Source organism: Bidens hawaiensis, unplaced genomic scaffold, assembly GCF_021521415.1.
Source record: "Bidens hawaiensis isolate Kalapana, Puna unplaced genomic scaffold, B.hawaiensis_p1.1 tig00054894_1, whole genome shotgun sequence".
In the NCBI taxonomy this organism is placed as follows: Eukaryota; Viridiplantae; Streptophyta; class Magnoliopsida; order Asterales; family Asteraceae; genus Bidens; species Bidens hawaiensis.
Genome location: NW_027506308.1, coordinates 23,834 through 39,432, shown reverse-complemented (window position 1 = coordinate 39,432; position 15,599 = coordinate 23,834). Strand labels below are relative to the sequence as shown.

The 15,599-nt window shown below is 36.4% G+C and overlaps 1 protein-coding gene across 1 annotated transcript; it reads right to left on the bottom strand.

The window, feature by feature from the left end:
* Positions 1 to 546: 546 nt before the first annotated feature.
* LOC143617454 (endoplasmic reticulum oxidoreductin-1-like) lies at positions 547 to 5,123 on the bottom strand. The gene is made up of 11 exons (XM_077090006.1): positions 4,947 to 5,123; positions 4,875 to 4,890; positions 4,364 to 4,527; positions 4,019 to 4,271; positions 3,818 to 3,928; positions 3,505 to 3,623; positions 2,960 to 3,064; positions 2,652 to 2,854; positions 1,142 to 1,265; positions 867 to 1,045; positions 547 to 772 (listed from the first exon to the last, which is right to left on the bottom strand). Exons 1-11 carry the CDS (start codon positions 5,121 to 5,123, stop codon positions 739 to 741), a joined length of 1,485 nt encoding a protein of 494 aa, XP_076946121.1. The 3' UTR covers positions 547 to 738.
* Between the last annotated feature and the right edge of the window lie 10,476 nt (positions 5,124 to 15,599).

Genomic DNA, 15,599 nt, shown 5'->3' with positions numbered 1-15,599 from the left:
AAGAACTGGAACCGGTTCCGAGTCGGTTCCACCGGTTCGGTTCCGGAACCGGTTTTTTTTGTGCACGTCTGCCCCATATTAGGGATGGGGCATGTATGCGTAATGGGCAGATTGGAGAGGCCACTCTCATAAGTTTCTATTAACTATTGCTATTCTTGTAACCTGCTTGTTGATTAGCCACAATAATAACAATCACTCTCAAATCACCATTCTTCTCTAGTACAACGCACGAATCCTCGCTTAATCATTCACAATTTAATCAGGGTTCCAACATTTTCCTTGATTCAGTTTTTGTTTTATTAGTATATTGGTATCACCACCAACCAATGAATGCCCTATAGATCTATCCTTGAATCAAATCCGATAGTCTAGGCCAAACATGTATCATGAGCAAATCAAGACCCCGTTGACAGTGTCAATATAGTCAAGTCACCATTATGGACATGCTAGATTCTTAAGACTTGACTGCTTTTACGTTGGCTAATGACAATGACACACAGGCAAAATGGTCAATTTTAACTTACCTGTTGGTCGGCTCGTCTGGTGGGCAACACCACCACTTTCAAACAATATAACAAGATACAAAACTTCCTATTTTTCTTCTCCCACATGTAAGAAAAAAATTAAGGTACAACTTACAAATCCACAGTTAGTTTTAGAAACATGAAAATCCATATCGCCATTACATGTATTGACACTGTATCTATATATCTCTCCTTAATCTTTCCCATACCTAGTTCACGACAGTAGTGAGTGCGGCACATTCTTCCACCTAAAAAAACAAGCAACCGATTAAGACCATAAAACTAGTTCACAGCTCAGCAGTTCAGACCGAGCCAGCCCACAAGTCTACCAAAGAAGGTTACCACTGGGTCGTCCATGATTCCCGGAGTCTCTGAATCAACCCGACTGCTTCGGGAGAATTTTGTAAAACCACACTGTCCATAGCAGCAGAAGAAGCCATATCAGTGACTGATTTAAGCGATTCCGAGAGCCGATTGAGCAGATTCATCAGTGCTATTACTTCATTCCTTTGCAACTGCAGCTGTAATCCAGTAAAACAAAATTATATATAAATATCAAGCAGGAAATAATAAGGCTTATAAGTTATTATACAAACGAGTAGGTATGTGATACTCACAGGCTGATCTCGGTCTGTTTGACCGTCAACAGAGAATAAGATTTTGAGTGCAGTTCCGAGACCAAGAACCTGAAGCTTTCCCCATAAACGACACTTTTCACACCCGACACAATCCATAAGGGCACTGCAATGTATACATGTTTCGGTTAAAAATAAGAAAACTATAGTATAATAAAATAAAATATATACAAGTGATATATTACATAAAATACATTGAAAGTTTAAACATTAAAAATCTCAAATCACTCACTAGGTTTGTAACATGAAGTATGAAATAGTTTAATGTAGATAAAAACAACCTAGTCAACTTAAATGAATAAAAGCAACTCATTTGATACAAGTACGATTGAAATAGCGTATTAACTTTAGAATAAAAGAAAGTGGTACGGGTCAACCCAGTCAAACCTGAATCACGAAAAAGAGACTGATTTGACCAGTTACCCAACCCACCGACTCAAAAGTAGGGTTGTATACGAATCGAACGACGTTTAACTTTAACTGAGCAAACGACCAAATACAAAAAATTAACAAACAAGGTTTGATCGTTCATGAAGGAAATGAGTGTGTTTGTAACCATTTATGTTCGTTTTTTAACATTTGTGTTCGTAGAATTAAGGTTAATGACCTTTAGGAGGAGGGGCTGATTCTTGTTATAACCCTTTATTATTATTATTGATGTTGTTGTTGTTGTTATTATTATTTTATTATTATTATTATTATTATTATTATTACTTATTATTATTTGCGTAATATTACATTGGTTTTGTTTTAGTCTACCTATAATGAAATGTTGCTCGAAACTTACTAATATCATATTGTTTTAGTTTATTAATTATATACTGCTATTTTTTTATTCTATATAGTTTTATTTTATTGTAGTTGTCTATCTATTTACTTTCGAGTTGGGGGTCTCGCCGGAAGCAACCTCTCTATCCTAAGGGATAGAGGTAAGGCTTGTCTACATATCACCCTCCCCAGACCCTACTGATAGCTTATAGGCTATTTGTGGGAAATACTGGGTATGATTGTTGTTGTTAACGGTATAAACGAACGGTTCATGAACATAAACGAACAAACATAATTGAACACAAATGAATAAACATAACTTAGCTAAAACCAAATAAAAGTAAACGTTAAAAAACAATTTGTTGGGCCTAAAAAGTTATTAAAATTTTAAAACTAGACTAAGTTGCAATGAACCCAAAATACTTAAATGAATATTAACGCACATAAGCAAACGTTCACGAACATAAATGAACCGAACGAGACGTGTTCATCTAACATGTAATGTTCATCCGTTCAACTAAATGAACAAAAACTCTTGTTCATGTTCGTTTTTGTCTACTAAATGACCGAACATAAGATATGTTTTCATGTTCGTTCGTTTATCTAAACGAACGAAAACTTTTGTTCACGTTCATTCGTTTACTAAATAAACGAACTTCCCACCAAGCTAGCAAATTGCAGACATATTTTAGGGCTAGATGTAACAAAGCGTGTAAAATTAAACCTGATGTTTCTAAACTGTTTCTGAGTCTGTTGTCGCAACTCGGGCCCACTTTGACCTTGCCACAATTTAGCCTCATCAAACGGAAGCGGGCACGCAGCTTGTAATTTAGGATTGTGAACTAACTGTCGGATCAAGGAATGTGCTTTCAGATCCTCCAAATGGTTTCCTGAGTCATACTCAGCCTGCTCCAAATAAGTGGCTGCCTGTAATTAATATAAGAAACACAAAACATCAAATGTGAGAAAATACAAGTGGAAGAAACTTTAATGAAGCTCATACGAGGATAAAGATTATCAAAGAGTGATCACCTTTGTAACGGCTCTAAGAACAAAGAGGAAAGTGAAGTACAGGTTTTGAACACGCTCAGGATGTTTCAAGACACGGTCATACATTAATTGAAGATTTGCACCCCACTGAATTGCAGCCAACAATAATTAGTAAATTGGTGAGTTTTATTAAGACATATACAATTCCAACATTCAATGAATGAAATCCATATATTCTTGCTAGTTGATGATTCAATAGTTCAAAACATTTATTTTTTGGATTCATAGATTATAACTTCTAAGTGTCATATTCCCGACTTATTATATTGGTTTAAAAAAAGTGAAGTATCTATGTACAACCAAATAAGCTTCATGTACAACCAGAAGTTGCATCTCTCTCATCCGTTTTATATATCAGCTTATTTGTCAAGTAAACCTTTTATAACTTCTTCATCCCTTTGGTTGTTTTTACATAAATACCTCCTACAGACCCTAATTTTGACCAATTTTGGACGTAAATGTACATGAGACGCACCTTTTAAACCTGGATATGGGAAAATATAATATTAGCATTACGGGTCACAAACCTGATTGGTATTTTCATCAAGGAGATAATCAGTAGCTATGTGAACAGAAATTGAGGAATGAAGACCAGATATTAACTTGTATAGCACTTTCTTCTCTTGGCAACTTTCTCCAGATGAATCTGCACAGAAAAGTTGATTCCAAGAAATTCATTTACTTATTATATAATCATTAAATGATTCTTTTTCAAGAAATAGATATACTACAAGTTCAAACTAATCCAAAAGATATTTATCACATATAACTGTAACTCCATAAATGGTTAACTGGAACCAAAACGTGGAAATATGAGCCACATGGAAACCATAGACTTACATTTTGGACAATTTTCTGAATATATAGCATCCCATATTCTTCTAGCTGATGGGCCTGTGTAACCTGTGTAACGTTCAGGATTCAATTGCAAATTTACATATGTCATTTCACCTGCATATTACAAAACTTTAATCAATATGGAGTTCTCAATAGCAACAAAAGACAAAACTACTAAAATATGAACACAATATAGAAAATGACCATTATCAGTTTCATCATCATTAGTCCATGGATTATCTACAACCGCCCATCCTCTAAATGCCTTAGCATCTAGAGTACGGTCGACAACAGCCTCCGGTTTTCCCTCTTGACATACAAGATCTTCTTTTGGAAGACCGTGCGGTTTCTTAAATGGTTCTGGAAACTCATTTTCTGGACATTCACATACACTGCAATCACGCAGTCTGCACATTCCATCATCAGGCCAAAAGGGACAATCACACCATAACTTAACCTGTCAGAGATGAAACCTCATCAAGATCATCACATAACTACATGTGAACTGTATTTTAAGAACACTTAACAGTATCAATGCAAAGAAAATACCTTGAAGTATCTGAAGAAAGGGGTTGTAACAAGTTCTTGTAACAAGGGATGTAAAACTGCTCCATTAACACTATCAACTGTCTCATAATCACAACAACAATCCTCAACAATGCCTGTATACTTATGAGAACCCTGCTCAATGAACAAGTGGAAATAAAACGAAACTAGTATTCAGTAATGCTTATCCAAACTATAAAATCAGAAGCTAATTTCAACTTTAAATTAGCAAAATTCACCAGAAACTGAATCAGAAATCACATGATTGAATGAACAAGTGAGATTAAAACGAATTAGTATGCAGTAATGCTTATATTATAAACTAAGAAGCTAATTTCAGTTGTAAATTAGCAAAATTCACCAGAAACTACATAAAAAATCATCCGATTGACGACTTGCAACTACATCTTAATGATATTGCATACAGATCCTAACCTAGGGCACAATTTCTAACAACATTCAATAGCAGAACAGATTACAAAATTCAATAACAAACACAAATGAGATTGCATACAGATAACATTCAAACTCTATGAAAACTCAAAAGTAATTGACATGTAAAGCAACAAAGAGAAGGAGAATGAACCTCAGAGCAGCGGCACGGTGATCGGATGAATGAGAAGTTGCGAGAATGCGGCCAGGAAGCAGCAAGTAAAACCGCAATCAAAGCTCCAACAACAACTGTCCACCGCCATAGATTATTACTATTATTAATCTCGCCGCCATTGACAAGTTTCTTGCTCTTGATCTCAACCTCCACCATTAATTTCACCGAAATGGAGCAGGAACCCTAGCTGTTGAATATTAATTAATTATGTTAAAGAGGAGTTGAAGTCGTTGGGTTGTAACGCCGACGGACGACACACAGATTTTGATCAACGAAGCTGCACAGATGGCGGTCTAGACAACAAACCTTTATTTATTACTTTACTTGTCTCTCTAATTCTAATCTACGTGCTATTGAATTATTATTATATGGACATTTCATTTTATTTATTTAATACAAAATTAATTTGCCGGGAATAAAATATTGTTGCTTCTTCTCATTTTTCCTTTTTAATCTATATATTTAAACAATAGAGTGGATTCATATATTACCAAAAAAAATATCTTATCCAATGACATGCGGTGATTAAAACTTAAAGTTATCAATTATTTAAATGGGTTTTTTCGTAGTGATGAATTTTCTTGTTAATGGTGTTTATAGTTGAGTCTGACCTGAAGCGTTAAAATTAATATACACAAGGAAGTGGTCTGGCCAGGGCGCATTCATCTCTACAAATTGTGGGGCAGACGATGAGGGTGGGGCCGACTTCCTCACAACACATACTTACATACATATTATATATATAATTTTTTTTACATTTTTAATGAGTTTGTGAAGGTTTTATGTTATGAAAAAAATAAGAGACTTTTTGAGAAGCTTGAATTATGTGGCAGTTTGTAAAGATCTAGCATTGTTGGTGCTCTTAAGATGACATGAGTTTTCATCAATTAACATGAATGCAACCAGTTTGACCTAAAGTTTTATTTATTATTAATATTATTTTTTTTCTTTTTGTATATTTAGAGTCTAAAACGTTTATATTTAGATGCATTTAAATTACAAAAACTTGATGCCATGTTCTGTATCTTTTAAATGTTGGAGTAAAGACACAATCAATTCATATTAGAACATAAAACATAACAATAATGAACGAGTCATTTATGAAATATTGAACTAAACATGACCCATTTATTTAAGGTGTTTGAATATTTGATCCGAAATAGAACTGATTATCACTTATACTAAACTCAACCCTTTGCAAATTTTGTGTTGGGCTCATGATAGACCTACCCATTTCAACATTTATTTACAAGATGTACGTAACTGAATAAGTTATTCATAAGATTTAAAATTTTATAATTGCTATTCAGGTATCTAACAATATTATTTAATATTAGCACGCACCTTATCATCATCAACTAACACATGTGTAAAATATCATATTTTTGAAGTAACTGAAAAACGAATACAGTTGACTGCAGTTCTCAAATTTACCTTATTATTAATTAATGTACTAACAAATGTTTTATTAGATTATATATAATTCAGATGTCGTGTATAATTCAAAGCCAGACATAAATGGTTTAGTTTCAAGCTTTCAATGGTAATGTTCTAGATGTAGTGCGTGTGATTCAAAATATTTAATTCGGTAGGAACCATTCGAGGCGTTGTAATACAGGTGACGTAGCTCCACCAATAAGAACAAAGAGATGTTCAAAAACACGTCGCCACCTGATTCTTACTATTTTATTTTTTATTATAACAATTTATATTTGATAGTTACATTAATTCATCCAAATTAATACCGAGAGAGAGGGGTCATTTTCAATGTGGTGTACTGGTAAAAAATTTGAATTTTTTAATGGAGATCTAAGTTTAATTTTTACTTATAAAATTTTGGGGGACATGTGTGGCTCAGTGAAGGAAGATTGAGATCTTTATAATCTCCAATTCAATCATAAGGGCATCCGGGTTTTACCACCAGCGGGCCTTCGGGCGAATGGGTTTTCCCCGGGACTGGAGATAACTTGGAGGTGCTTAAGGGCTTCGTACGGCTGGGTTGAGCCATCTGGCGGTGGCCGAAATGGAGATAACTGGAGGCGCTTAAGGGCTTCATACGGCTAGATCGGGCCAGCTAACAGTGGCCTTTAACCATTGGGTCACCCTATACGAGATACCTCGACATTCTATGCTTGTTGACCGTTAAAAGAATATAAATATGAGAGAGAGAGAGATCATAACTAGTAAAGCACACATTAAGAACGAATGATCCACTGGTTTGGTTTTGGGATGTTTGTTAACCGGTAAAACAATCATGTTAGTTAAATCCCATTTTGTTGCCTAACACGTTTAAGTCATGTGAAATTTTATTAAAGAGGAATGTAAATTTTATTAAAAAGGAAGTTATATTCAATATTAAACATTTTGATATAGTAAACTATATCGAGTGTTGACACACTACTGGTACCATAACAAACCAAATTGATATTGGCTGAACAACATCGGGGTATCGATATTATTGATACCGGTATTCGTTTTTATGATATTTATCAATGTAAAACATATTTGGCTATTTTGTAAGGTTGAGTTATTCTACAAAGACCAATAAAAATGAGAAATGTGAGAAGCCATGATTAATTGACACGTGTCAAGTGCGGATCAAAGGAAAAATGATATAAAAGTAATAATACACATTTTCTCTCTCCACATACAAGTCATATGTTAATTATCCCATCATTTTAAAACTTTTTTCATATGATATTTAAAAAAATAAAAAATTCACTATAATAACAAACATGTTTTATCTTTAATATGAGTATAATTTTGTTATAAAATTAAAACAAAAATTACGTTATTGCGTCTTTTTGTTTACCATTGTGTCTTTTTACGTCATTGTGTTTTTCTGGTTGTCATTGTATTTTTTTTTGTAATAGTGTCATTCAACTTATCATTGAAATTTTTTAATACTAATAACACCGTTATATAATAATATGTAAATATAATGAATAATACCAACAAATTATCTAATACATATAACACAATGATGAATACATGTTACACAATAACATGAAACGTAAAACACAATTATGAATACATATAACACAATGAACTGAAACGTAAGACACCATGGTGAATACATATAACACAATGACCTGAAACGTAAAACAGAATGGAAACTACATATTACACAATGACTTGAACGTAATACACAACGAACATAATACTATTTTTCTCAAATTAAGTGAATACCACATGTCAATCTCGAACAAAAGACAATGAACGTATTACAGAATGACTAAAACAAAATGATAAGTAGAAAGACAAATGTTGAGCGTAAAGACATAATGATATAATCTTTGTATTTATTTTTATCTTTAACTAGTAAAGTGACCCGTCGCGATGCGACTGGTGTCGATAACCATTAACGAAGGTAGTTACAGGTCATCGGCGTGCATAATTAAAGTTTCTACATAACAACCTTTTGGGCCATACATCATCGTTGGTATTTTTACAAAATATTTGCAGCTATCAATTACAAAAGTGTCAATTATTAAATATAAATTTTTTTTAAGTCTATTATCTAAGACTTGCTAGTACTACCAATAGGAGAACTTTGTTTTCTTGCTGCCACAGCATGCTGACCATGTTACGGTGTTGAAAAACCCATTATGATCTTGTTTCACTGATCTTGGATGCTACACTAAGGTAGCGTTTGGTATGCAGTAATCATAGAGGAAATGAAATGGAATCATCCATTACATATGGAATCCCATTTCATCAAAACCATTCATTCCCACCCCCCTTTTTTTTTTCATTCCATCCTCATTCACCATACTTTCTTAACATCACCACCACCACTAACATAGCCACCACCACCTGCCGCCACCTTCGCCGTATCCACCACCACCTCCGCCACAACCTCCGGCGCCACCACCACCACCACCACTGTCGTCACCACCACCGTCGTCGCCACCACCACCACCTTACCACTAGCGCTACCACCGCCACCACACGCCGCCGCCACAACATTGTCACAGTAACCACCACAACCATTGTCACCGTCGCCGCCTTACTATCACCGCCACCACCACCTTACCTCAACCACCGTCGCCACCACCCTACCATCGCCATCACTACCAATGCTACCATCGCTTGACCACCGCCACCACCACCTGACCTCAACCACCGTCGCCACCACCCTACCATCGCCATCACTACCAATGCTACCATCGCTAGACCACCGCCACCCCTCCCACCACCACCACCACCACCATAACCACCGCCCTTGACGCCTGACCGCCACTACCACCACCGTCGCCACCACCATTTTTTTTTTGTAAAATAACTTACTCTGAGAAAAAAGTGTTTTTATTATTTATATTTCATTCCTATAATTTTTTTGGATACCAAATAACATTAACTAATGATTCATTTCATTCCCATAGGTCAACCAAATAAGACAAATGAATTGTAATGATCCATTTCATTCCCTTGTTGATTCCATTCCTTCTCCCATTCCATTCCCCTTCATTCCATTATCTCCAACCAAACATACCCTAGGTTTATAACACACGTGGGGGTGAAACAATTAGTGCATAAATCGTGGGATAAGCCTTTCCTTTTTCATCTCATCTTGCCATACCCTCACCTCCATTATTAGCTCATACGCCTTCAATCTTTTTTTATAAGACATAGCTGGTGTTCATATAATCATATAATATCAGTGTGTGTAAGCCTTCAACCATTACCTTCTCTGTTATATTTACCGTCTTCTGTATCCAAGATAATCTTTACCAATTTGATTTATTACTCATACTTCAACTCTCCTTTTCCTGCAAATAATCCATATTTGTCATTAAACATCACCAGACTGTAATGCCAATGGCATGGCAAAAAATGTTATTTTGATTTATCACATAAGAATACTTCCCGGGTGGTTGAAGGTCTTATTCTCGGCTATACCATACCATTGCCAGTTTGGTCTACCCATGAGCAACTGTTGACGGGTGTAGTTTGATGCCTTTTTTTTATAATCATATATTTTCAAATGCAAATATTTTAATTTAAATATTCTTATTACATATAGGGGTTAACAATACCCAAACTGTTAACCAAAACCGGCAAAACCGAACCGAAAGTAACAAAAATAGTTATCTTTTTATTGTACCACCGATTAACCGAAATTAACCAAACCATTTGTATTTATATATGTTTGTAGCATTTATTGATTTTGGTTAACCAAACCAAACAAAAAACTGACAAATTAGTGAATAAACCGAACCGATTGGTTGGTTCGGTTGAGGCTAATAGCCAAACCGAATCATTTATACCCACAATTACACATAGTACAATATAAAATAAGTTTCTTACCTGTTTTGCATAAATCTAAGTGGCCAAACATGTTCCTTTGCTGAAGCTTGTGTGACTATAAATGTATTCAGATTATCAACCTGCACAACAACTAAGATCATTAACAAACTATTAATGAACAACTAATAAGTTTGACTTCCATCAAAATATAAAATGACCAAACTAACCCTAAGCCTGGAGCACAAGTTACCATGTTTGTAATAAAAAGAACTCTTGTCATATATTTTCTGTTTGTTTTCTTGATTATCTGGCAAATTTCTGGGAAAATCGTTGTGTTGAACTGGAAATGGGGAAAATTATCATGTCAAGGCATGTGGTTTCAGATGAGTCCCATTCCCTTTGGCATCGAAAACCAATTCCACATCTATTGATTACTCCTCCTTGGACCTATACCAACTGTCCCCTATCGCCACCCACGGACCAACACTCAATCTTGGACCATTCACCGGCTCAACATCCTACATTTCCCACACCCCACACTACAAAAACCAACCCCTTACCCCATTTTCCTACTGTTACCTCATAACCAACACAGTCACCATGTCCACCACCGCTTTAGTTGCTACCATGGTTTCACCTTGACCATCATTCCCTTCATCTGCATGAAAATTATAAATGAACAATTAACGAAATCATGAAGACAACACCTAAAACCAAAACCAAATTACATAGTAGTGACATAAAAAATCTAGCTATATAAAAATGAAAAAAAATATTGTTATATAAAACTAAAAGAACACATATAAGTTATAAACGATAACTTAGCTAGAAAGTATTAAACATCCACAATAATGAGCCTTTGTAGTATTTGAAAATTCCAAAAGGATCAGGGAAACTTAAAAAAACAAATATTATGCACATGAATTAGTTTGTATTAGCAAGTCAAAACTGATTTATGCACATGTATACCTAGACCTATTTTTCCCCAATTACAACAATGATATTCATAACATAGAAAGATTTATTACCAGACCAGATCAGCTAGATCGTCCATTGTCTGTGGTGGCAACCCACGGCTGAATCGATTAGGGTTTTCCGATCTCAGGAGCCGAGGCCTTAACAACGACCACCAAACCACCACCACCTAGGGTTACGAAATCTAACCCGGTAACAATAGCTGGTGACTACAAAATTCGTCCCACCCAACTACTGCCACCTCCACACCAACTCTACCTAGGGTTCCAAAATTGAACCCAACAACAATAGGTGAAGGTGAAGTAGAAACAATTTCTTATGAGGGAGAGAGGGAAAGAGAGAAAGAGAAAGAGAGAGAGAGTTGTCGAAAATGGCGGTGGGTTCACTTCTGGAGATGAGATAAAGGTGATGTCGAATATGGCAATGATGTGTGAAGGTGGATAGACACGTAGCAAGACATAACGACACATGGCAAGATAAAATCAATGGCGCAAAGGTACAAACAATGGAAGCCCAGGGTACAGACTTGATGACCAAAATCTAAAACACAATGTATAAAAAAACCCAATTAAAAACATAACAAACAACCAAATAACACAATATAAAAACCCAACTATTTTTTATTTATTTTCATATAACAATATGATAATCATATTAAAAATAAAAAATTGTTATTGTTTTGGACAAAAATCTGCTAAGGATAATGTATCTAAATCCGTAGTTGTGAGGTATAGTGCTATGATGATAATAACGATTGTATGAACGAAATTGAGATGAACACCGTGATTTGTTGCGAGGAAAAACCCCAAGATCTTGTTTAGATCAAAGGAAAAAAACCCCGGGTGATGACAACTCGTCAATCAACAATTTATTAATCACAAAAAGGTTACAAGTGTTTTGGAGATTAGGACAAATATTACAATGAATGCTAGTGTGTAGAGAGAATTATGAGTTCTGCTCTAGTGTGTGAGAATACAAGTGATATATAATTAATCGTTATCTCGATATTATAAAGTAAATATTAACTAACAATATTCCCTATTAATCGGCCACTCTTCTACAACTCTTTCAACGTTCATTGACCACGTGCTGGGAGCTTCCAGTAGCAAACTTTGAGGTAGACTCAGTCATATAGTCGTTATAACTAGCTAACACATCACCATTAAAATAAAATCATTAGTAAACAAATAATACCAAGGATCCTCAATCCTTTGTAACTTGAGACATATCTCTAGGATAACTTATCCATAAGACAGTCAAGGATAATGGATCCTCAGCATAAAATTCATGCCCTAACAATTGCCCCCAAAATGGCGGGTGTTTATGCTTTACAGCTGGCATTTTGAAATTTGAAATCCCTGCAAAAAGATTAAACGATTAGACATATGCCAGGGGTCATTATTATCAAACCCTCAAAATTAATCATAACCGCCTATATATGTGATCCCGATAATCCATTTATAATCACATATCCGGTCGTTTAGCAAGTATCCTTCTTTTCTCTCTTTACTCTTTTATTATTCTAATAAACATGTCTGTCGCTTCTTCTTCTTCTCCCTCCAAACACTCTGATCAGTCCTCCGACGGTTCCGAACTAACGGAGATGCAACCCCAATACCTTATTACCAATCCTTCCACTGAGATCTGTAAGCTTACTGACCCCGAGGTTGATGAATTTCAGTCATTATTTCCACCGGAAACTATCTTCCGACCGTATGATTCCACTGTCAGATGTGACGTTTATTCCCATACCTAGGCGTGCTTTCCGGCCTGCCCTTTTCTCATAGGTTACACATATCCGTTTCCTCCTTTCACACATAGCTTATTTGAATCTACCGGTATGTCGTACATTCAAGCTAGCCTACGATCTGGAGAGTTCTAGGTACCATCGAAAGGATCATCGAGGAAGAAAAGATCGATTTTGGCCTCCAAGAGCTGTCTTATCTTTATACCATGACGACCCATGGTTCAAATCGCTTTTTGCTGAAGTGCAAACCTCGTCAACCCAACCCAGTCTCGAAAGTAACCTTAAATGACTCCTTCTGGAGAAACAATTTTTCTTTGTGGACCGAAATTCCATACCCGAGGGAACTGATTTACCTCTGGTTTGGGTTAAAAAGGGTAGGATCCCGGATCCTTAAATAGAGGAACCAACTATGATAATCGATCTAACTTCCTGTCTTTTTTCTTGTTTGCAGTTGAGAATTTTGCTTCTTTAGCCAAGCTACCTGGAACAGAAGAGAGAGCTAAAAGATTCCTTGCATTGGATAGCGAAATTCGGACTTTTCAAGAGAGATTCGTTGAAGCTTTTTACGACATCTCCTCAGACTCAAACATGTCAAGTAAGATTAGTATAATAAATAGAAATAATTAAGAATAGTTAGAATACTTATCTGTTGTTTGACTTGTGTAGGTGCCCAATAATCTCAGAAATCTACTAGCAAATTCTCCTTGGAGGATATTGACAGCATGATTACTCCCTTGAGCACAAAAAAAAGTGGCTTTGAAAGCAGCATCCACATCTGAGCCAAAGACCACGACTACTAGAGTTAAGTCAGCTGCTTCCAAAAGAAAGAGGTCCTCCGAGCCCGAAACCCACTTCGACATAATCCTCACTGTATCTTGTATCCCGATGTCTTGTATTTGAGGATCCAATATCCTTCTAACTGTCACTCAATTCTTGGTTACATGCTGTGAATTGTTGCAAAGACCACTATGAAAATATTGTGAACCAGATGAGCGAGAGTCTCTTGGGAATGGGAAGTGCAGCGGTTGCCAAGGACAAAGCCATGGCTCAACTCAAGAAGCGACTGGAGGATCAAATATCCTCAGCAGAAGTCCAACGCCACGGATAGGTGAAGCAGGATACTGAAGAAGCAAAAATGTGGGCTGCCTGGTCGGTGCTGCAGGCAAGGATTAAGATGGCAACGGAGGCCAGTGATCCTGCTTTTGACAAGGCGGCATGGGATGTGAAGAATTGGAAGACTGCTCAGGCGGCTCTTGGTGGTGCAGAGGAGGTGGAGATTACAGAGGGAGACGAGGCTATAACTAGCGGGGCTAAGGATGCTGTGGAGACTGACGAAGGAAAGAAGGCAACCGTGGAGGGTGAGGCAGCCATGTAAATGGGCGATGAAGGATACAGAAGACAAGGCCCGAGCCCGTTTTCTTTATTTTGTTTAATGATGTATTTATGAACAATGGTTATGGTTTGTAATAGACAGTAGTGATTAGGGTTTAAGGATCAGTGATCTTCAAGACAATCTTCAGGGGTACCGAAGGTGGATGGATCCTCTGTTTGTGGGGATGAAACCTTTGGTGCCGGACTTCTATTTTCCTGCACTTAGTTTAATAATTAGTAACAACTTGCCTTAACCCGGATGGATGGTCCATCTTTTGTATGGTGAAATCCGGGTTAAGAATTTTGGATAAGTCCAGGTGACTTATATTAATAATAATCTAAATCCTTTGACTATTCGCTTTGTTATTTATTATTTTGAAACCTTATTTGATATAATCTTTGTTTTATTGAAAGTTTAAGAAACAATCTTGAGAAAACATTTTAGGATAGAATATCCTTAAGAAAGTAATTAAAAGAAAAATTTTAGGATAGAATATCCTTAGAAAAAATTCAAAGATTTGAAATCTTCAAACCAGAAATATTTATAAGTATCTTAGTTAAACAAATGTAAATGGGCAAATAGAAATCATACCATAAGGTCTAAGTAGACCTAAGTTACCATAGTCATAAAACCTTCTGTGATCCTTGTAGAAATAAGCTAAGGATTTTAAATCCATAAGTCTTGATTCTTGTTATTGTACTTAGAATATCTGTTGCAAAGAACTTATAATATTAATTGCGGTTAAAACCGTTAAGCTGGGGACAAGCCCAAATAATAAGCTGGGGACAAGCCCGTGCAACTGGGGACAAGCCCGTGAACTGGGGACAAGCCCGTGTACTGGGGACAAGCCCAAACTTGGGACAAGCCCAAAAACTGGGGACAAGCCCAAACTGGGGACAAGCCCAAAAACTGGGGACAAGCCCAAACTGGGGACTGGCCCAAAGATACGGATGTTAACTGGGGACTCGCCCAAACCGGGATTTAGCCCAAACGTGAGATAACATGAAAATGTTATAAAACGGTGGTATGGTACGTCTACCATAAATCGTAGGATCCTCTATATAGCTGAAAACAACGAAATTGTCAGCCACTAAGCGTGTACTGGTCCCGCTGCCCCGGACTATACATTGGATAGCGTGCGCTACAGGCGAGAGTGTAGAAACTCTAGTTCGTGAGAAAGGTGAAACCCTTTAAACCTTGGAGGATATGACCATCAGGGGTCATATCCAATTGTGGGCTAGGCCAAGGGAAATAGTTTAGTACCTTGAATGTAAATGAGAGGTGGCCA

Coding starts and splice junctions, on each gene's coding strand:
- LOC143617454 (XM_077090006.1), bottom strand. CDS start 5,123: ATGGTGGAGGTTGAGATCAAGAGCAAGAAACTTGTCAATGGCGGCGAG. Junction 3,929..4,018: donor TGATGATGAAACTGATAATG/GTCATTTTCTAT, acceptor TGTAATATGCAG/GTGAAATGACATATGTAAAT. Junction 1,046..1,141: donor AAACAGACCGAGATCAGCCT/GTGAGTATCACA, acceptor ACTGGATTACAG/CTGCAGTTGCAAAGGAATGA.